This window comes from Adiantum capillus-veneris, chromosome 9, assembly GCF_014529385.1.
Source record: "Adiantum capillus-veneris isolate H3 chromosome 9, ASM1452938v2, whole genome shotgun sequence".
Classification (NCBI taxonomy): Eukaryota; Viridiplantae; Streptophyta; class Polypodiopsida; order Polypodiales; family Pteridaceae; genus Adiantum; species Adiantum capillus-veneris.
In genome coordinates this window covers 156,578,392-156,601,965 of record NC_140939.1, presented here as the reverse complement: position 1 = coordinate 156,601,965, position 23,574 = coordinate 156,578,392, and the positions used below count along the sequence as shown (strand labels likewise).

At 41.6% G+C, this 23,574-nt stretch overlaps 1 protein-coding gene across 1 annotated transcript; it reads left to right on the top strand.

Annotated features, from left to right (window-relative positions):
- The first annotated feature begins 18,367 nt into the window (after positions 1-18,367).
- Positions 18,368-20,276, top strand: LOC147451441 (fe(II)/2-oxoglutarate-dependent dioxygenase 4-like). Its single transcript, XM_086520347.1, has 4 exons — positions 18,368-18,773; positions 18,863-19,104; positions 19,331-19,658; positions 19,747-20,276. Exons 1-4 carry the CDS (start codon positions 18,480-18,482, stop codon positions 19,990-19,992), a joined length of 1,110 nt encoding a protein of 369 aa, XP_086376473.1. The 5' UTR covers positions 18,368-18,479; the 3' UTR covers positions 19,993-20,276.
- The last annotated feature ends 3,298 nt before the right edge of the window (positions 20,277-23,574 follow it).

Below are 23,574 nucleotides of genomic sequence, written 5' to 3'. Positions count from 1 at the left end.
ATTTTGGTTTTGCGTGAGCTGCCCACCTCAAATTTTCTGACGTTATTGTCCTCCTAGCAATAAAATCCTGGTCTTTGGTTATCTGTTGATATGCACTTGAGAGGTTTTGCATTAACCTGATCATACCCTTCTAGCTCTAACTTTGGTGGTCATGTTCGGAATCAATGTATCAACTTCCAACTCCCATTTTTCCATAGTGTGAGGATCTCCAATTTGTAAGTATTGCACTCTGTTTTGGTCCCTGTAGAAGGTTTCTTCTTTATTGACTCTAAACTCCTCTTTAAATTCAACAGTGTGGTCACGACTTTAATCGCATACTCTTCATTAGGATCAATATAATTTTGAGCCCCATGCTTGTTGGTTTCATAGAAGGTCAATATATGCTTGAACCTAAGAGAGGTTCTAATACCTGAGTGAGAAGAAAAGGAAGACATTATTGAACTAGAGTTGGAGCAAGTGTTTGCCACTTATTCAACTAAGGTCTCTATCGGTCCTCTTTGGTTTACACTCTCCTCAATAGACACTTTGCTCTTGGTTTCTCTATTAAATCCTTGATTTGATATTACATGACATGATTTTGCATAGAGACCAATAATGCTCAATGAAATTGAATACTTGGCCTTTAGAGCCAATACCAATCCATTTTAGTGTTATAATTCCAAACTAGCTATCAGCTCAAGCTTGATCTCATTCACTCATGTACAATCAATAAAATAAAAGTCAGTTTATTAGCTACAAGTATATGCAATGACCGCTAGTCAAGATTTTCAATATCAATTATGCAAAAGTAGCCAAAGGACCAATTTTCACCCTCCAATCCTAGTAGCCTAATTGTTACCATAGATGTCGTAGTGATGTGTGTGAACACACTTAGGACCGTTGGGGCATATTTTCCCTCCCTAGGAGTCCCGTCCCCCCCCCCCCCCCCCCCCCCCCCCCGCGCATTTTTATATACGCCCATCATTCTAGGGCTAACTTATAGTGTGCACTAAGCAATACACTCAATGTTGTGTGCCTTGATCTTCCTCATCTTCTCCAGATTGTGTGTGCATCTCTACAACCCTAATTCCAACAATTAGTATAAGAGCAGGTTGCATCCTCTCGGGCATAGTTGCCAGTACCTGCTACTCACTTTCTTCGATTTGGGTGAGCATTGGTGAGCATCAATATGTCAAAAACTACTTTGTGATAGCTTGTAGATCTTGGTTTTCTCTTAGTTTTTGTTCACGCTCATTTCAACCGTTGTTTCCACTACAAGTAGTACTGCACAGGAAAATTTTTCCTTTTGTACAAATTTTTTTCCATTGCAAGTTTTGCCAAAAAAAATCACTTACAGTAGTCCTTTTGGGTTGTGCTATATAGCACATGTTAGCCTACTTCATTTTCCTCTTTTTGAGCAGTCAGGTAGTCTTTACATCAGGTGCAGTCACTTGCCATGTCTGACAACAACACATATGTTTTCAAGATGTTTACTGCTGAGGATAACTATGTGCGGATAACGACTCAACAAGGGATTACATGATGAAACATTCTCTTGTGTCAAAAGGTGTTTGGAATGTTGTGCATGGCATTGATGTACATCCACCTTCCATTGATACAAGGTCTATTGAGGATGTTATGGGTTCTGACAGGTCTGTTGCTGCTAGAGTTGTTTTTCCTATGATTGAGAATTCTTGTTGGGATGTTAGAGATGTGCCGGCTCATTAATTGATTGCATTATCTATGAAGCACATTATTACTCCTCACATTTTCTCAACAAAGTTAGCAAAAAAGGCTTGGATACCCTGACTGATCTTTGTGCAAGTCACAAAGATTAATGAGGCTAAAATTGCATTGCTGCATAAGAGCTGGAGTCAAAGATTATGCAAGAGGAAGATGACATTAAAAAATTCCTTGCTAGTATCAAGGATATTAATAAACAACTCATTTCAGCACAAGCAAAGTCATTTTTGACAATTCACTTGTGCAGAGTGTTCTCAATGCATTGCCAAATTCTTACTAGACTTTTGATAGTACTTGGAGACTTATGACACAACGAAGCCCTCAAGCTGTCAAGTTTGATGCATTATGCACATTGCTACTACAAGAGTCACTTTCAAGAAAGAACAAGGCTAAACAGTGTGTAGCTGAACATGCTCTTGTTGTTGCTCAAAGAAAAGGTGGTAATATCAATGTAGCCACTCCTCATGGTTCTTGAGTGAGTGGAAAATCACATGCTTCTGTTGGTAGCATTTCATCTGGAAATTCTAGTGAAAAGGTCAAGAAGAAGATTCTTTGCCATTATTGCAAAGCTAATGATCACTTGATAAACCAATGTCCTAAGTTGAAGGCAAAAGAGGCCAAGAAGAAAGAGGTTGGATCCACTACAAGTGCAACCATTGTAGAATCTTTTGGGAAAAGAGATTATGAAGTTGATGTAGATATAGAGTGGGCATTTATAACAATGTACTTTTGATCCTTTTGTGCATGATGCATGTATGTCAGTTGCTACAGATTCACATGTGTGGTACTTTAACAGTGGTGCTATAGAGCACATTACTTCACATCATGACTTTTTTACCTCTCTCGAGTTTGTCCCTCATGGGAATACAGTCACTTGTGACAATAATGCATCTTATCTAGTCAAGGGATTTGGAAAGATTGTGCTAACTCCTGAAAATGGTAGTTCTTTCATACTTGTTGATGCACTTTATGTACCAAGGATAAAAAAGAACCTTTTATCTATACCTGCACTTGCAAGACTTGACCTTGTTAGTGTGCACTAAGCAATACACTCAATGTTGTGTGCCTTGAGCTTCCTCATCTTCTCCAAACTGTGTGTGCATCTCTACAACTCTAATTCCAACAATTGGTATCAAAGCAGGTTGCATCCTCTTGGGCATAGTCGCCAGTACCTGCTTGCTCAGTTTCTCCGATTTGGGTTAGCATTGGTGAGCATCAATATGTCAAAAAATACTTTGTGATAGCTTGTAGAGCTTGGTTTGCTCTTAATTTTTATTTGGGCTCATTTTGGCCTCCGTTTCCACTACAAGTAGTACTGCACAGGCAAATTTTTCCTTTTGTACAATTTTTTTGTCATTGCAATTTTTTGCAAAACAGGTCCCTTACAGTCCTCTTTGGGTTGCGCTATATAGCACATGTTAGTCTTGCTTCATTTTCCTCTTTTTGAGCAGTCATTACATTAGGTCCAATCATTGCTAGTCCTAATTCCAACAATTGGTATCAAAGTAGGTTGCATCCTCTTGGGCATAGTCGCCAGTACCTGTTTGCTCAGTTTCTCCGATTTGGGTGAGCATTGGTGAGCATCAATATGTCAAAAAATACTTTGTGATAGCTTGTTGAGCTTGGTTTGCTCTTAATTTTTATTTGGGCTCATTTTGGCCTCCGTTTCCACTACAAGTAGTACTGCACAGGCAAATTTTTCCTTTTGTACAAATTTTTTATCATTGCAATTTTTTGCAAAACAGGTCCCTTACAGTTTTCTTTGGGTTGTGCTATATAGCACATGTTAGTCTTGCTTCATTTTCCTCTTTTTGAGCAATCATTACATTAGGTCCAATCATTGCTAGTCCTGCTTCGTTTTCCTCTTTTTGATCAGTCGTTACATTAGGTCCAGTCACTGCTAGTCTTGCTTCATTTTCGTCTTCTCAGGCAGTCTTTACATCAGGTGCAGCCACTTGCCATGGCTGACAACAACACTTACATTTTCAAGATGTTTGCTGCGAAGAATAAACTAGGTGTGGATAGCTACTCAACAAGGGATCACATGATGAAACATGCTCTTGTGTCAAAGGTCATTTGGAATGTTGTGCATGGCATTGATGTACATCCACCGTCTATTGATACAAGATCTATGAGGATGTTGCACGTTCTGACAGGTCTGTTGCTGCTAGATTTAGTTTTCCTAGGGCTGAGAATTCTTGTTGGGATGTTAGAGATGTATGGGCTCATGCATTGATTGCATTATCTATGAAGCACACTATTACTCCTCACATTTTCTCAACAAAGCTAGCAAAATAGGCTTGGATGCCCTAACTGATCTTTGTGCAAGTGACAATGAGGCTAAATTTCATTGATGCATAAGAGTTGGAGTCAAAGATTATGCAAGAGGAAGATGACATAAAAACTTTCCTTGCTATTATCAAGGATATTAATGAGAAACTCATTTTTGCAGAGGCGAAGTCATTTTTGATGGCATGGTTTTGGTGATACAATAGTTTTGGCGATTACGAAGATGGCACGTTGTATGGTCAAGAGTGCAGCTTTGACACATTTGTTTTGGCTTGAGGCTATCATGTGTGCTACTAATGTACTTAGCAGGTGTCCCACTGAAGCCTTGCATTCAATGACTCCTTATGAAGCATGGCATGATAAAAAGCCATCTATTGATCACATTTGCATTTTTGGTTGTTTATCTTATGCTTTGGTGCCACAAACAAGTGCAACAAATAAAATGATAACGCTATTAAATGCATTTTTTCTCGCTACAACATTAAAAGCAAAGATTATAGGTTATACCATTTGAAAACAAAATGTATCTTGGTTGCAAGAGATTTTGTGTTTGTGGGATATTGTGTTCAACCTTTGTTATCATGTACTAGAGACAATATTGTAAGCTCACAGTACATTTATGACACTTTGTTGCCTCTTTTTAATGGTTAAAACTTGAATGTAAATTCCAATGAGGTTTTTGAAAATGTTACAAACCAGCCGATTACTAATGCAGATGTACATGATGTACTTGATGTGGAAATGGATGAGAATGAGGGGGCTAGAGCTGATGCATACTTTGCGTGATAGTAAATTGTATGCACCTATGTCTACTAGTACTTGTTCAGGTTATCACCATGCATCTTATGCATTAGATTGTTATGCTTTGGTTGTTTCTAGTTTATGTGATGAGGAGGAACCTCTTTCTTTTGATGAATCAAAAAATTCAAAAAATTGGATGGCTTCCATGCAATTGTGAGAATGAACGTGTGCAGAAGAGAGAGAGAGAGAGAGAGAGAGAGAGAGAGAGAGAGAGAGAGAGAGAGAGAGAGAGAGAGAGAGAGAGAGAGAGAGAGTAGACACAAATGTTGGTATGGGGAAGTGCGGGCGATCAGCCCCCCATGACACCCACAACAAGAGACCCTCAATACAACGTATCAGATGATGTGTTCTATGACTACGGGTACCCCCTGACCCCATATATAGGTGCCTAAGGGGAGGTAGGGCAATGCAAATAAAATCCTCACGACCCATCAAGCAAAAATAGAAATATAGAGGGCACCCAAACAAGGTGGGTGGCCAGCCTACAAAGTGGGTGGTTGGACAATGCAGCTATATGCATATGCAAAGGGTGACCAGTAGGGAGGCACACTAGCCGTACATGCATGCCCTAGACCTATGAAGGAGTAGAGTGGTGTAAGTCTAACTCCCCCTCTCTTCACCTGATGCTAATCAAACCGCATGAAGCCATAGTTGTGAGGAAAATGATAAGGATGTGTGGTCCCAACCTCCGCAAAATCTCCATGGTAAAGTGCTATCATCATGATTAGTGTAGCAAACTGCTATACTCCACTAATGCATTGTGAAGGTACTACGTGAAGGTCCCAAATTGAGTGTGAAAACAACCCCTTGTGGTAAAAGAAGTGCCAATAGACCTGCAAGTGTCCTGCCCAATAGGATCTGTGGTGTTTGTAGTCAAACCACTCTAGAGAAAATGGAGAAGACCAGGAACCATCATGAGAATGTCCGGAAGCCTGTCAATGCATGAACCTAGAACCCAGTGTGGCCAGGTGGCTAAGCCGTGTAAAACTCCAGGAAGGCCAGATCTAGCAATCTATGTCATAAACGTCCTTTGAAACAAGGAAATCAAGACTAAGCAATCTGCACTAAAGAAGCTACCTTAAGTTGCAGCAGTCATCGATAGACTGCACAGACCACCACCAGATGGTGTCCTGTCAGTAGTAGGTACGGTAATCTAAGATGAGCGAAAACCAGACTCAACAGTCTACACTGTGAAGTTCCTTTGAGAAGAGGTGTGGTCAGACCAAGCTATCTACATCGTAAGTATCCTATATGAAGAATGGTAAGCCATACTGAGAAGTCTGCAGTGTGAAAATCCTCTAAGAAGAGAAAAGGCCAGACCAATTTGTCTGTGCCATTTTTCTTGTATCTCATGCCTCCAATCCTTTGGTGTCAACCAAAATAGAATCCGCACCAACAACGCTACCTGACCACAACTTGATGTGGCTCTCAATGTGAATGAGTTGGGAGTGTCCTAATGCCCAGGTCGGGGTATGATGTAAGGTTACTGAGATTGAGTGTAAGAAACTCTAGATGTAGCAATCCAAATGATTAGGAGTGTAGAAGAGCAATTGCACTACCATCCAAGCCAAGCTCCAGGTGACTCCAAATGTAGTCACATAATGATGCCTGATCTCTCACATCTCGCGGGTAAACTCTCCAAGAGATTCCAAAGCATTGAAGTCCCACTCCAGTCTGTAGATCCAAACAATGAACCTATTCAAGAAGAGATCCAAGATCCTCTCCCTAAGTCCATGTAGATATGTCAAGACAAGGGTAGGACCAGTCACGGCCAAGGGCTAGGATGGACATGCAGTCAAGGGGGTCCCTATATTTAGCAGGCCAAGGGCCTATATAGGGCATGGCTAGGTGGAGATTAGCATGTTCCAGTACCCTTGTCCTTTCACTGGTATCAGAGCTAGGGGAGAAGGAGCCATGGAGGAGGGGGGAAGGTTGCATGAAGCATGCAGCATCTCTCTCTCTCTCTCTCTCTCTCTCTCTCTCTCTCTCTCTCTCTCTCTCTCTCTCTCTCTCTCTCTCTCTCTCTCTCTCTCTCTCTCTCTCTCTGTGTGTGTGTGTGTGTGTGTGTGTGTGTGTGTGTCTCTCTCTCTCTATCGCGATCGAATCATAAGGCATGGCCTCCCTCTGTCCGAAGCAACCCTCTCTTTCTCTCTCTCTCATTAAGCATGGAAGAGGCATGGGCTGCTCGGCTGGGTTTTCTCCCTTAAACTCGTCAAGAAACAAGCCATGGAGAGGGTTTTGAGTACACGGATATGGGAGTAATTGCTTGGCTGTGGCCGACTGGCTTATGCCGCAGGAAACATCCCCTGCTATGTAGGAGAGGTAGACGGGGTCCGTGGGATGATGCCCTACTGTGGAATCGGTTGCAGGACGACATGCATGACAAGGTGTGGTGTTAGGCTTGTTGTATTCGCGTCTGCCAAGCAAGAACATCACGTCTTTGGAGCACGTTGTGTTCAGCACCTCAGGCGGAGTGTGTCGTTCTTTGTTGCTCGCTGACGCAGAGCCGCCATCGCCAGGCCCGTTTTTCTTTTCACACGCCAGGCTTGGGCAGCCTTTTCTTTTTTTCACACTAAGCGCCAATGGTTTGGGCTTTATTACCTTGAAGGCTTTGTTCCCACAGTGGGACTCCCGCCATGGCAGATGAGTAGCATGTGCAACCCAAGCAATGCCTGCTCAACGGCCATGAGTTGCAGAATTCTCCTGAGCTACAGAATTTATTTCTGTTATCAAATCTTTTTTCCGTTTTCATGCATGAAAGTGCAGTCGAGGATAGTCATCATCGATAAGGAAACCACGGACCGCTCTCAAATTTTGCAATTTCTGTTGCACATGGACACATGCAAGAGGAAATATGGAATTCATCACCCGCATGCAAGGCGATTCAAGATTGAGGATCGTGCAAGATGCATACAAGAAACGAGAAACAAGCCATGCATGTGTTGCGAAGGAAGGCTTTAGGGTTCTTCGACCATGGTCAGACTAAGGGCACCAAGGATCGAGAGACCTACAAATTGAATAAGGAAGCAAAGCCGATAACAAAATGTGCCAAGCTCGACCAAAAGTATGCCTGGCTCGTATGGCACCATAATCGCTTACAATCGGCAAGCTATAGCGGTTTGACGTGCAGGAGTCGACATGTGGATGGGAATTTCCAGTTATGGTTATCCAAGGGATAGTGCAGTCAAAAATTCAGGCGGAATTGCTACTTGTTGCAGGTCTTTCGGCATACTACCAAGCATACTAGAAATCTGACAAAATTTCAGGTACTCGTTTGTCTTTTTACACTTTCCTGTTCATTTGGTTAAGAAATCATCTGCACTTTGTTGGGTTTGAAAATGCCGATTTGTGCCGTGATTGTCGCCCAAGGGGTCTATTGGATTTTCAAGCATGGCTTGAAGGTTTTTATAGCAAGGCATACGGTTTATGCGTCCGCAATATTCTTATCATTTGCACAATTTGAAACTTTTGAAGATTGCAGACAAGCATGGCTTGTATTGACTTTGAAAATGATATGTCTTTGTTGAATGTATGCATCTACTATGGTGTTACTGGCATACATTGTTGACATAGGAACAATGCCAATTAACCTCACGCATGGCTTGAGTCTATACTGCCTTGACTTGACGCACAATTCGACAACGGTTTAATTAGATGCCAATGCATACCAAATTTGTAGTGTTTGGGTCTCTCAAGGAGATAGACACATTATGTTGCTTGACTTGATGCAAGGGTAAGTTGCTCGGCATGGCCGACTCCTTGTCACTATTTCTACACGCTGACGGAGGATGCTTACCACACAATACTGGTTAATTTCAATTGAAATTGCTCGACACGGTCGATTCTTTTTGTTATGGTATCTACCACCATAGGCTTTCAACATAAACATATTTATGTGAAGCAAGGCTTCAATCTCCAACTCTTAAGTTGAGATTTTTCCCGTTTGGTGTATGCTATGAGCACACTCCTTTGGGGAATTTATTCATATGCATGCAGGATATTTCAGGCCAACTTTCTCTCGCGCAACAGAGATGGTTATGCTCTACATTTGAGCAAGCTTTTCTTCTGACATCTCCAGACAACTGGCTTCAGCAGGATGACCAGTTCTTTGATACTTTTACATGAAGCAAGGCTTCTCCCTTGTACCAAGGTACTGCCCAATGATTTGGAATCATGGACAGTGGCACACAAGTTTGAAAAACCTGGCTATCAACACACACCAACACTAATAGGAACCTGAATCAAGGACTTATTGTTCGGGCAAGGTGCCAATGCTAAGTCGTCCTAAATCACGACCCCTACATGGCAGGTGGGTCGAAATGAGTTTTTTGTTTTTCGGTTACCTCTCTAAATGCGAGAGTCATACCGGAAAATTGTGGAATGCTTATCCGATAAGCTGTAATTTAGGCATAAGATGCGTAAGAGCACATAGCTTGGGTACACACTCTAAAAACTTAAGGAAAGTTCCTTAGCCCAGCATGTGAATCTTCTTCTCTCTCTTTTTCTTATTTCTCTTGCAGAATAATGAAAACTTTTTAAGACTCTTTTGATACATGTTTTGTTTGGAAGTCAGCCTGAGCCAAGGTGCTCTAACTCTCAGCTAGACATTGGGCAAGACACCCTCTACATTAGTCTTCATCGTTTTGATGATTGAACACTAATTGCCATAAGGGCTATGAGCCAACACGCTGGCTAAGAGTCATTGTCAGATCTCGGGTACAACCCAACTGTTGGCATTCCTTGGGTGATTGTTCTTAAGATCCAAAAGATCTACCCAGTGAAGTACACATCGACGTTAATAGACAAGCAGGAGTCTTGTCATTACGGATGTTTAGGGTATCATTTTTGCACTACATGTTTTCAGTGTGACGCTCGAGTTGAGTTTTTGATAACCATAAACTCACGTCAGTTGATCTCTACCACGGAGTCTAGATGCAATAAACAGTTGTGACAGCACAGCTATTGATACGAGCTAGGCATCTCACTTGTGTGGATTTCTTACTCTCTCTATAGCACTATGAGTGTCTATGGCATCACAATTTTGGGGTACGACCCAGTGGGTGCTTATTAAATCACCCCATACACATTGAGGATCACAGGTTGATCTATTCTCATTATACTTTCAAGGAAAGAATTCTGCAATCTACCACGCGGTAGCGGAAAAATTCAACTTTTCAAGTTGATTCTCATCATTCTGTACACAGTTAACTAGGTTGGTTACCGTTACCTGCTAGTTGAGCAGTTTCTACAAAGGGTCTTACCAAGGGGTTTGACTACGTAGATTCTACCCAACGGGTTTGGATTGTGAAGGCAGCACCCAGGGTTTCTAGTGAAATGTTGCTTGGTTTTTTCATAGGGGAGGAATGTACTCCTGTGCATTTGAATACGGGTAACTGACCTTTCAGTTCAATCCCCAGGGCCATGCCAAGGGCATGTCGAAACAAGTATTTTGGGCCATAGTGTCCAAAGTACATTATGCTGTTATGAATCCACTTGTAGGATTCGATTTGGCACATGTTGTCACATGGGATACAACATGGTCTAGAAACTCAAGGAGTTCGGTTTAGACAGTGTGGAGCAATGAATGAGGGTCCCTCTCACTCTTGTCGTAGAGTGTTTAGAGTTACCTCCACACACAAGTACATCTTGTACTTGAAGGATGTTCTTTTTTCAAACATCCTTAGTTGAGACATATTCCACATGTGGCGAATATGAGTCTCTAGGACTGACACTGGCGCCCCCTATTTCAAATGTGTGTCACGACAAAGTCCCTACGTGTTGGTCAAATCTGTGTTCTCGACCATTTTTTTAGCACGACGTATCAGGAGCAATTTTAGTGGCCAAAAATTGTCGGATACTTAGAATGACCTGTTCAGCTATAAGTATTGCTAAACAACATTATAGATAGTTGTTTATACATATAGCAAGGCTATAAGTTGTTAATGAAAAAGTTTCATTGTCTGTACCAAGACGTGATCAATGTTTCACCTTCTATTGTGATTCAGACATTTCAACAAGGCTTGCAAGAGATTTCAACTGAAAGTATTTACTTTCTTTTCAGAACTATTTACATTCCTTTTTAATATGTGTTAGGCGCATCACATTTGCCATAAGTATTGGCAAGGATCACCATGGATATACAAGTTCGGATCTGTTTTTTGCTAGATGCATGCACACTAGGTGTTATGGGCCCTAGTGTTTAGCAAAGGCTGATTTGGAACGGCATGCATATTCCTCTAATTGTTGCTTATGAAGCATTTTGCACTCTATGTGCACTATCTCTATGAGATTCTTTTTAGGTCTACTAATCACCAAAAGAGGTCATGGCTCGGTTTGGTGTTTGTGGATTTTTCAAGTTAACCATGATGGTTATTCCGGACATTGTTGATTCCTCAATAATGTTATACGCTATTGTGATTCCCTGTTTACCAGTCGTCTGGGAAGACTGTCTGTAAACCGTGGGGGAAACACACCTCAGTACTTTCAGTTATCCAAGGGGATAGGCAGATTACAAAGTGTGAGGGAACACACCTCAGTACTATCAGTTATCCAAGGGGATAGACATATTATAAAGTGTAATCTGGTGATGAAGGATATGCAAAGTGCGTACGTTAGCACCAAGCGATTCAATCAGTAAGCATTTATTCCTCTACTAAGAGTTTTCTTACTATAAGTTAAAGCATGTTTGCAACTAGGTGTAGTCTCTTCGTGTATAACTCAGGTTCTCAACCTTGCACACTCGTTAGGGTGGGTTGTTTACTGATGATGAAAATTGGGAACAAGTCAAGGACTTAAACTTGGCTGATGAGTTATGTCAGCAAGTTACTTTCATGGAAAGTGACAAGAGGTACTCTTTTTGGTATAGCTTTGTTGTGATAAACTCGTTTACCATGCTGATGAACGTTCTAAATGGAGTGTATACACTATATTTCGATAGGAACTGGTACCATCAGATGGTTACAAATGGACAACAATGTAGAAAATCAAGATGTTACTCTTGATTTCATTGAACCTCCTACTGAACCGGGCTCCGCTCAAATGAACCGTTGGATCCATGAGGGATGTTACGGTAGAAAACATTAGTGTTCTTATGAAGATACCATCACTTGTGTTTTCGCAAACAAAAACGCTTCTCCAAGGGGGGAGTAATGTCAGGACAAGGGTAGGACCAGTCACGGCCAAGGGCCAGGATGGACATGCAGTCAAGGGGGTCCCTATATTTAGCAAGCCAAGGGCCTATATAGGACATGGCTGGGTGGCGATTAGCATGTTCCAGTCTCCTTGTCCTTTCAAGATGCTCCTGTGTAAGCAAGTGACCTGACGTGTCGAGGCCAAAAGTGATAGTGTCTATCCACCCGAGATGGTGGTGTCTTCTCTGGGAATGTCAAAATCCCATATGCCATGTGCATGACCATATCTCATGTGAACTTCTTTGATGAGTGCATAGGTGTGTCCATACCAAACCACAAGTCACCACCCCCTCTCGAGTGCGCAACCAGCGAATGATGGCTAGAATGAATGGATCTCCCAAGGATCATACTCCCATGGATGATCAAACCGATATCCAAGATATCGTGTACTACAACAGACACTGAGAGACTGCATGGACCACCATCAAGGGGTGTCCTATTAAGAGGTAACTTCATCCTTTGTGAAAAAAACAAACCAAGAGGCTATTGTCCACCCAAAAACACAATTGTAAGGGGATGAAAACACCGTCGTCCACCAATTTTTAGTGTGCTTGTATGATCCAGAAAGGTTCGGAGCGGTGCAGAGAGTGTGGGGAGGGTGTATCTCTGTGTGCATAGCTATCAGAGGGCTTAAAATAGAGAAAAAACAATATGTGTTTCTGGATGAAAACTGTAGCAGATGAAGAGGATTTTGTCGGCAATGCACCCGATGCAAAATTGGGAAGAAAGGCAAGATCCGAATGGGTATGGATAGCACTCCCCCTCCGTTGCAAAAATGCTACCCTGTTGTCCTGAAATGTAGATCTGGCTGTCCAAAAAAGTAGATCTGGTTGAAAACACAGTTGGAGCATAGGCTTTTTGGCGACGAAAATATTCCAAAAGTGTAGTGCTAACAGCCAGGAAGTGATCGCCAGGTGTAGGAGCAAAAAACAGAGGTGGAGAAGGTCCTCCACAATGAAAAATCTCCAAGTTTCATCACTTGCCTGGCTTTTGCAAAACAATGACAGATCTGCAAAAAATACTGCTGATTTGATCCCTTGGGAGGAGAACCTCATGCTGATGGTGGAACATTGGCCCCATGGAGAGCCTGAAGCTACTGATACCATGAGATGAGATGCCTGATCTCTGATACCATGTGAGAGTGCGTGTGTGCGGAAGCGTGAGAGAGAGAGAGAGAGAGAGAGAGAGAGAGAGAGAGAGAGAGAGAGAGAGAGAGAGAGAGAGAGAGAGAGAGAGACTCTAGACACAAATGCTAGTATGGGAAAGAGGGGGTGATCAGCCCCCCATGACAACCAAAACAAGAGACACTCAATACAGCATATCAGATGATGTGTTCTATAACTGTGGGTACCCCCTGGCCCCATATATAGGTGCCCAAGGGGAGGTAGGGAAATGCAAAGAAAATCCCCACGACCCAACAAGAAAAAATAGGAATATAGAGGGCGCCCAAACAAGGTGGACAACCAACCCAAAAGTGGGTAGCCGAACAATGCTGCCTATATGCATATGCAAAGGGTGGCTAGACCGGAGGCACACTAGCTGTACATGTATCCCCTAGACCTGTGAAGCAATAGAGTGGTGTAAGTCTAACAAAAATCAGAATATGATGTGCTTATAAAAATTGGCACATGGACTTTATGTGATTTGCCTCATGGAAAAAAGGCCATTGGTACAAAGTGAGTTTACAAGTTGAAATGTAAGCCGGATGGTGAGATTGATCACTACAAGGCTAGACTTGTTGCAAAAGGTTATGCACAACAAAAATGCATTGATTATGAAGAGAACTTTTCTCCCACTTGTCGTATGATTGCTGGTCATTTTCTATGTGCATTGGCAGCTCATTTTGGATGGAGTGTACATCACACTATCAACAACAAGTCACTTGTCAAGTTTTATAAAAATTGATTCAGTTCTCAAGTTTCTAGGCCAAATTTCGTGTTTGCTTTTGGTCTTCAATAAAATCTAAGCTTAACTGACAACTTACAACTTCAAATGGCTTTAAGCTTGAATCAAGGTCTCAATGCATAAGATAATAAGTCTGCTTATTATCTAGATGCCTAGATTTGCAAGTTTTTCCAGCTTTTTCAACTCACACAATTAAAACAAGGTATTTTAAGACTCATCAACTTCTCATCAAATTCTATTCAGCCTTAAGTATACTTACCTTCAATTACCTGTTGGTCAAAGATAGAAGTTGATTCGGCTTGAATTTCACACACAGATGAGATTCAAAATTTTAGAGCCTTCACAAAAGTGTTTACAGCTCTTCCAGACAAGATGTACTGGAGCTAAAAGTTCAATTTCAAGCCTCATAACAAATAATGCTTATTATCTACAAGCCTGAAAATACACTTTATTAAAATTGTGATGCCATTCAAGTTTTATACACCATATTGCAAGTATCATTGGCAAAAAAAAAAAAAACAAATTTGCATGCATAAGTCACTGAAGAGATAACAATCTCTGTTTTTTTCCAAACCTTCAAATTTTTCTCAAAAGCTGGTTTTGACTTATCGATGAATTTCCATAGCTTCTCCAAGACCAATTTTGACCAAAATATTGTTTCATTGTCTCTCAAAATTACCTTATCAGTGTGAAACCTGAAAACTTTGAAATTTTGTAAAGAACTTCATTGATGACAATTCAGAGTGTGAGATAGGACAAAAATCCATCTTGGTATCTATTTACCATGTTCCTAGTCAAATCAGCAAAAAGGTAGTGGAAAGTGTCTATAAACACTAGTTTTTTTCTTATTTTTCTTATAAAATGAGTGTCGACTCTCACACTCTAGCAAAGCCCAAATATTGAACCACTTGAAAACAACATATTCTACACCTAAAAGGTCCTTGGCGAGCATGACTACTCCCAAGGCACCTCTACATAAAAGAAGTTGGCACATCTTAATCTTGCGATTCCTAAAAGATGGTTTTTTATTCTAGGTGGACCTAAAAGAAGTTTTGGACAATAATATATGAGTACTAAGGTTTTCCCTAGTTTAGGTCACCTCGTCCCAAACAACGACGCCAAGAGCAAATTTGACGAAACTAGTTTTGGTTCAGAATGCACCGTATATCTTAGAGACGTTGTCCTAATACACTTCCAATGCATAAAATACAATTTGAATGCATAAAACTTGAGATATGAGTAGATTAAGAAGAGGGTTAGATACAAAAAAACCATAAATTCATTGCTATGAGAAATTTAGAATGTCCCGTAAAGATTTTACACAAATGCAATGGAACAAACAATGCTCTAAATAGATCATTTGCAAGAAAGTTACAAGCTTAAGAAGACAGAGAAGAATACACAATACTCAGAGATTGTAGGTGCGTTTATTCCTCATAAAAATTCATTTTAGATCAAAAGTTCTTTTTAACAAAATTTGGCTTTTACACCTTAGCTAAAGGTTTCAAAATGTGAAAAGGGCTCAAATCTAGGTAGATAGACATTTGAATAATTACAACCTTGAAGCTCTTGGCCCTCACTACCAACTTTACATTCTCATAAGAATGATCAAAAATACATCTTTGGACATGATGGGATTTTTATATTGAAAATAAAGAGAATTACAAAAATGTGTTACTGTGTTAGCCTATTGCTAACACAGGGAAATCCACTAACAATGGGCAAAGATCCTCTCTAAGGCCACAATCGAGGAAATTTAATTGCTATAAATGTGGGAGATAAGGCCATTTTTCAAGGGAGTGTTTGGAAATAGTGTCCCACAAGAAGCCCAACAATCCCAATGTAAATCTATTATTGCTAGAGATAGCAGCTGTCATAAAATCCAAAGCAAGAGAATCCCCCAAATGAGTAGCCATCACCTTGCCAGTCAAAGAATGGCACAGACGATGAAGCATGATGCAACTTAGGTAACCAAGGTCTCCAAACCCCAACATGGTCCTATAGAGGTCATAAAAGTTTAGAGTATTACTAGGGCAACATGCCAGACAAGTACCAAGATCTAGGCCGAAAAATCAATATAGAAGGCTGACCTGCCAATGCAAAGAGTGGAAGAAGTTCGGTAGTTAAAGAATGAAGAAAAACAAGAAACAGGTACCATGAGGGAAAGAAAGAGAAGCGAAGGATTTCCGTTGGAAAAAAGTTTCAGAAAGAATAACAACACCATCATTGAAAATGTCCAAACTGGTTCAAGTTGTGCCGATAGTGGAGGGGTTGTTGAAAAAAGAAGGTTTGTAAATAGCTTTACAAATTAAACAAGACTAGAATTTGAGCTGAACAAGCACTAATCATGCTAGTAGAATGCAAAATCATGAAGCACAGGAAGCAAGTGGATTAAGCAACTTTGGAAGGGGGTGTTGGTGTGAACATCATGTTAGAGAGGATTAGGCAATACTTTGGCCTAAAGTGCAAACCAACAGCATTCATGCTAAGAATGGCAGATCAAACAATATCAAAACCCCTGAGAATAGTGAAAAATATAACAGTTAGGGTGGTGGTGGCAAATTTGAAACCTCATTGTTGATACTGGAAGTAGGGGACTCATATGATGTATTGTTAGGAAGACCATGGCTCAGAGCGGCAGGAGCAATACATGATTGAGGCACATATGAGTTAACAATGAAAATGGGCACCAGGAAGGTCGTTGTGTCAACATCATTCACCAGTGTTCAAAAGGACATCCAACTAGAAGAGATTATCTCAATAACCCACGATTTGAGGGAGAAGCTGGAAGCTAGTGGCATTGTCCCGGCCCAATGGCTACCGTGGATTTAAACTAGTGACTGCTAATATGAAGTTGGCGGCTCAACAAGGGATTTTTCAACATGGCAAAGAAGGGACGCGAGAGGTGCTGAATGAGGTCAGCCATGAGGTGACTGGGGACGAGGTGGAGGAAATAGAGGTGGAGACTGATGAAAAGAGGACAATATGAGGTGAACAAATAACTACCAAATGATTTTAAAAGAGCACCCTCAACACTGTTCCTAAAGTCTAAGGACGTGTTTAGAGTGAGTTGAAGGGCATTGATCCAAGGGTTTGCGAACATAAGAGTCCATTCAAAATGGATGCCACACCAGTGAGGATGCAAATGCATAAAATGACTCCTACCTATGAGTAGCAAAAGTAAAGGAAGAAATAAATGCACTATTGAATATTGGATTCATCACCAAGTGGAAAGCAGTGACTGGCTATTTCCCATTGTAGTGGTCCCAAAGAAGAACGAGAAGTTGAGTATTTGTGTGCATATCATGGTGTGCTAAATCAACAGACCATGAAAGATCCAATCCTCCTACCGTTTATAGACACAATGTTGGATCAAGTGGCGGGCTTTGAAATTTATAGCGTTCTTGATGGTTGCAGTGGACACAACCAAATTAGGCTAGCTACTAGAGATAGGGAAAAGATGACGTCATAACAAAATGGGGTGCATTACGTTCATAACGAAATGGGGTGCATTTGTATTCTTGGTAATGCCATTCGGGTTATGTACTGCACTCGTAACTTTCCAGAGGACAATGACGGCTATATTTTCAGAATAATTGCAAACATTCATGGCTATGTTTGTTGATGACTTCACCATATATATACTCACGTGCAGCTAAACATATGGAATTCTTGCGGCTCATGTTTGTAAGACCTAGAGAGAAGAGGGTTTGTTTGAATCCATACAAGTGTGTGTTTGGAGTATACAAAGGAACACTACTAGGTCATGTAATGTTGGGCAGAGGCATTACAATGTCATATGACATGGTTTGGGCAATTAAAGAAGCAATACCAACCACGATCGCAAATGAGGTATCAAGATTCTTGGGGTATGTGAACTTTTACAGAAGATTTGTGGAAAAGCTGGCAAAACTGGCAACCCCACTCTATGTGTTAACAAAAAAGGAGGCTATATTCTATTAGGATAAAAAAATTCATGGGTTTCAAGCCATCAAGAAAATAATTTCAAAGAAACCAATCCCGATCGTTTGCTTGGTGGGATGCTCTCTGTTTGAAGTTGCCCTTTTCGATGGTAATGGAGCTCTCAGGCTCCCCCTATTGCGATGGTATGGTTACTGCGTCTTCAGTAGCTTGGTCCTTGCTTTCTTTTAGGTTGGGTGGCTGTTGGTGGGGTGGCTCCCCTATGAGCTGAACCTTTGTAATTCTTTTTGGTAGCCTTGTCTTTAGTATAATCTCATAGACCATGGTGCTCATGTAGTTTGACTTCGTGAGCGTTCTGTGTATTTTTTTTAGTGCTAATAGACTCTAAACGAGGTACCGTAAAGAAAAAAAAATAGATTAGCTAATATATAGGTGGTACTCAAGGCAAGGCCTCGAGCTTGTTGGGTGTTAATAAAAATAGATAGTATGCAATTTGTTAGTACAAACTTTTGACGGGTCCATCGACTATTCTTTAGATTTAGATAAAGATCACAAGCCTGCAAGCTTTGGGGGAAGAAGAACACCACAGAAAGAGCTTTTAGGTGAGAGAGAGAGAGAGAGAGAGCGAGCGAGCGAGCTTAATTGCAGGCCATGGCTGTGGTCGAGGGGTCGCTGCATCAGCAAGAGGAGACTGTGAGCAGACGCATTGTGGGCATCAAGGAGCTGGTGGATGCAGGCCTGCATGCGGTTCCGCCCTTGTATGTCCGCCCTCCTCACGAGCGCCCGGCCTTCTCCTTGCTCGCTGCTCCCACCGCCGACCATCCACAGTATTGCATCCCCACCATTGACCTCACTGCTCTCGCCTCTGATCGTCGTGATGATGCTGCCAGGAACCAGGTCATCCGCGAGCTTGGCTGCGCTTGCGAGGAGTGGGGGTTCTTTCAGGTGGGTGAGAGAGAGAGAGAGAGAGAGAGAGAGAGAGAGAGACTCCCATGTGAATCTACGGGTCTCTTCTAACAATTTGATGAGCATAGGTTGTTAATCACGGTGTGGAGCTTGCTGTTATTCAACGCTTGCGGGAAGCCGCACGAAGGTTCTTCAACCAGCCAGCAGAGGAAAGAATGCGTTTCCATAGTCAAAATTTTCGTTCACCGGTGGGCTATTCAACGAGCTTCAATCCAGCAGTGGAGAAAGTAAGGGAATGGAGGGATACGCTGAGCATCAATCGATTTCCGGGCATTTGCAACGGTTTCCAGGAACCTCCTGAGATTTGCAAGTAAGCTTGAATGTTAGCTACTTGGTTCACATTCTATTATGTTGATTATGGCATGTACTTGGCTGAGATGTGGCGAGCGGGTGCATGTATACACAGAGATATGTGTGTACAATCTTTTGAGAGATGAGATGTTTCAAGTGGGCGCATGTATATCCAGAGATACGCGTTTGCAGTCTTTTGAGTCGCCGTGTTGAATGCCAAGGTTGTGCAATCCATAATGTTGCAGGAAAGAGGTGCAAGAATACATAGGAGGAGTGGAGGCTCTTGCAGGGAGGCTATACAAGGCCATTTATGAGAGTTTGGGGTTCGACAAGGAGTACATTGAGAGGGAGGTGCCGAGCATACCGCGCTTGCTGATGGGAATCAACTATTACCCGCCGTGTCCAGACCCGAGTCTGACCTTGGGTTTGAGTGGCCACTCTGATGTGAGCTGCCTTACCATCCTGCATCCTGACGTTGTGCCCGGCCTTGAGATCAAGTACAAGGGCACATGGGTGCCGGTCGTCCCTGCCGACCCTAGCGCCTTTGTTGTCAACTTGGCAGACCAGACTGAGGTTAAATACTGTGTCCTTGTGCTTGTGCTTGTGTGTGTGTATGTGTGCGTATGTCGCTATGAAATCATGGTTTTGCTTTGTGTTGCAGATCTTGACCAATGGAAAATACAAGAGCATAGAGCATAGAGTGGTGACCAATGGAGAGAAGCCTAGGATGTCCATCGCGTGCTTTTTCGGGCCCTTGGAGGAGACCATGGTGGGGCCCCTTCCTACTCTCGTCGATGAGAGCAACCCACCTCGCTACAAGCCCACCAAGTTTAAAGACTATACTGATAATTTTGCTAGTAACAGATTGCTCTCAGATCGGGGCACCCTAGACTTTGCAAGAATATAGAGAAGCATCTGATCTATGTGTGTCCTCATTGTTGGACCTCTTGGTTATGACCTGTCCATCTTAACAATTATGGCCACTTGCTCCTACCATTGATAGCTAATATAGGCAGCACAAAATGTTTCCAAATTTCATGTGTGTAATATAAGCTACATGAATAAGATTTCTTGAAGAAAACACATAGTCTTGGTCTATATGTATTTGGAAAAGCTACGATGTACAGCGGAGATGAGAAACATTGTAGTCAAAGAATTCTTCTATCCTTAGTTGTTGTCAATTCTCCTAAATGGGCTTGCCTACAAAGGCTCTTGTTTGCTTGAGAGGCGGATGTCTGAAAGGGAGGAATATGGAAGGACATTGACAAATTCAACATCTGTAAATATTTGACTTAGCAATAAAACTTCTTCGACTTTTATGGTCGAAAGAAAGGACAAGCAAAAGAAATGTCATAGAATTAAGATGGCTTGCCCAAAAATGAAGAATTGTATTGCTGAGGATGTGTGTGTGAATGTGAAAGAGGGAGAGGGGGCGGGTTTTTTGGGGAGGGGGGGGGTATCCACTTGAGCCCTTGTCCCCAAAGCTTAAGAAACCAACCAAACACTAAGGCCTTTGCCATATAATTCCTATGGCATTGATGATTATATTAAATTCGTTAACTCTTCATGACAACCTTTGCATCCTTGAATGGTTTGCTTAGCAATACAATACTGACCAACTATCAACACCTTTTCGGTTTAAAAGCAAACATGGCATCTTAACTAGAAAATGTTGTAGCTTTCTAAAGTTTCACACAAAATTGTCCTTATTTTGCAATCCTCATTCTCCTCATTTCAAACTTACATGTAAAATGCAGTCAAGGAAAATATCGTAAATAGCACTATCATGAATTTATCAAACAAAAGCTTTGACATAGTGAATTTGTAGAACAAAATCTTTGACACAACTACTCATGGTTCACCCATGTTAGTCAAATTAACATGTGGAGGTTGACTTATACACGCGTGTGTGTGTGTGTGTGTGTGTGTGTGAGAGAGAGAGAGAGAGAGAGAGAGAGAGAGAGAGAGAGAGAGAGAGAGAGAGAGATTTGTTGATCTCTATTGTGCGCATGGAGGTGCTTCTATTATGGATCATTTGGGTTAGTATGTGTATTTAGTTTATAATAATTAGGTCTACCTAATCTAGAAAAAATAAAAAATCTTTTAAAACATATGAAGTGCATAAGTGAAAGGTGAGTTTAAGAAATGTAAAGACCATAAGGTTCCAAAATTCAAAGGTTGTGTCCAAAGGTCAAAGCTTAGAAAAATTGGATGCTTTGTGTGTGTACAAAAGTCTTCAATGAGTCCTACATAGGAGGGGGCGAGCTCTGGAAGTAGGGGATGAGAGAGAAACACACACACACACACACACACACACACTCACAAGCTTCCTTTACACAAAGGGAATGAGGGACACATGTCAGCTCCCTAGCTTAGATGTCCACAAGGTGTACTCAATTTCTATTGGATGGCCATGGAGGTGGACCAATAAGAACTAGGCTAGATTTAATTTAGTTTAATTAATTTAAAAACACTTAATAAAAGAAACAATAAGAATTAAGCTCTCTAGAAGACTATTGGCTCCCAAGGGTCCAATGAGCATTCAACAGCCCAATGGATTGCCTGATTCCTATTGGCCGGAAGACAAAGGGGTCCAATGAGAGTTTATTTGCATTAATTAATTACCTAAATCTCTCACAAAAGGGGAATGGGAGACACATGTCAGAAGGCTATCACTTATGCTGCTTAATTTTCATTGGCTAAGCTGGGAAAGGTCCAACGGTGTGTCAACATGAGTAAATTGCATGAGGGATCGACCAAGAGAGAGAGGGGATTGAATTTCTCAAGTCATTATTCCACACACACTCACACTAGCTCATGTGTGAAGCAAGAAGACTCTCTCTCTCCTTCTCAAGCTTTATGGAAAGCTTATCACCTACTCCAAGCTTGTGAGAAGGGAGGCCTACACCAACAATGCTTGGCTTTGTGATGCAAATCCAACCAAGAGCCAAGCTTTAATGCATGCTCATCTCCTCTACCATGCTAATTACTAAGCTATGCTATGCTAATATCAGTGATTATGTGAGGAGATGTACATTTTTCTTATAAGACTACTCCTTCTTCCTCTCCATCTACTCTCATAACCCGCTAGCTCTCACCATCTTCGAAGGTGTGTGAGTTCTTGGGTCTGAGACCGTGAGGGAAATGATGTTGTGTTTTATAAATGTTTTGCTTAGTGCTTGAAGCTTCCATCTTCATTGCACTAGCTAGTATTGAAGGAACACAAAGAATTATATGTAAAATGTCTCTGTAAAATGTCTCTCTTGATGGGAGAAACCTTCAATACAAAGCCTTTTGGAGGGGGGACCGGCTCCATGTAAATCCGGTCCTCAACTGTAGTCAATAGCTTAATTTCTCTCTCTTTTGAAGTATTGTTTATGCCTATCTAACCAGGTGTTATGCTTTTTGTTGCTCTCTCCACCCAAGCACTCTTGTTATGCTCATTAGGAATCTATTCTAATGAAATGCTCACTGTGTTCATGTTGTTTTCCGCTACACAGAAGCTGCTAGGTCATTAAATGTTACATTGATATCAGAGCACAAGGTTTCTCTTTTCTTGCTTAAGAAGGGAGGTCCTCAAGCTAGCTATGAATGGTTGGTATTATTAATTGCATTTGTGTAAGTAGAATAGGGGATTTTCAGCCTTGCAGTGCGCCTCTTGTCGTGCAGATAACGGGGGATCACCGCCGAGAGCTATGGTCTTAATAGTGGAGTCCTATAGGGCTTGCCTACGGCTTAACCACTATTGAGCTATTAGAAGCTTGATAGGAGCCGGTGCTGTTTTGGTGTTGAAAGACTCTCTCTTCTTTTCCTTGCAATTAATGGTATTCGAGCCACAGGTACAATAGCTTGAGTGCTTTTCTAAAGGGGTAAAGAGGAGTAGCAACTAGGGCTTGAAGTGCCAAAGTACACCTAAAAAAAACTTTACACCTAAAAGTTGTTAGAATGGATGACAATAGTAAAGAGAGTGAAATTAATGTTGATAGCTTTGATTTTGCTAATGAGCAGGCTACTAATGATGCCCCTATGCTTGTTAACTACCTTGTTTCTAGGCTTCAACAAGTTATGGACAATCCATCCCTCCAAAGTGAAGTGCAACGGCAGCTTCATGGGATTCTCCAAGCTCCCCACCATGACGAGAGAGTACCTAGGAATCCTCCTTGTGAGATTACCAAAAGAGGCCTCTCTCGGACTCGAGAAGAAGAAGAAGATCCAAACGACGGGCTCAAAATTTTGCTTCTTGATGATGCATCTCCTTCCCAAAGGAGAATTCAAGAGCCCCCACCGAAGGAACGAGAAAGAAGTGAGTCTCCTACCACCTCGATGGAGATGGCTCCACGAAGACGACGGGCAAAACACTCTCCATCACCTCCTAAACGGAGAAGACAATTGCACACTTCTCCACAACATAATTCAAAGAGGGTGTCATAAAAATCAATATCTAGTTCTCCTAAATGATTTTCTCATATTAAACTGATCATTTAATGTG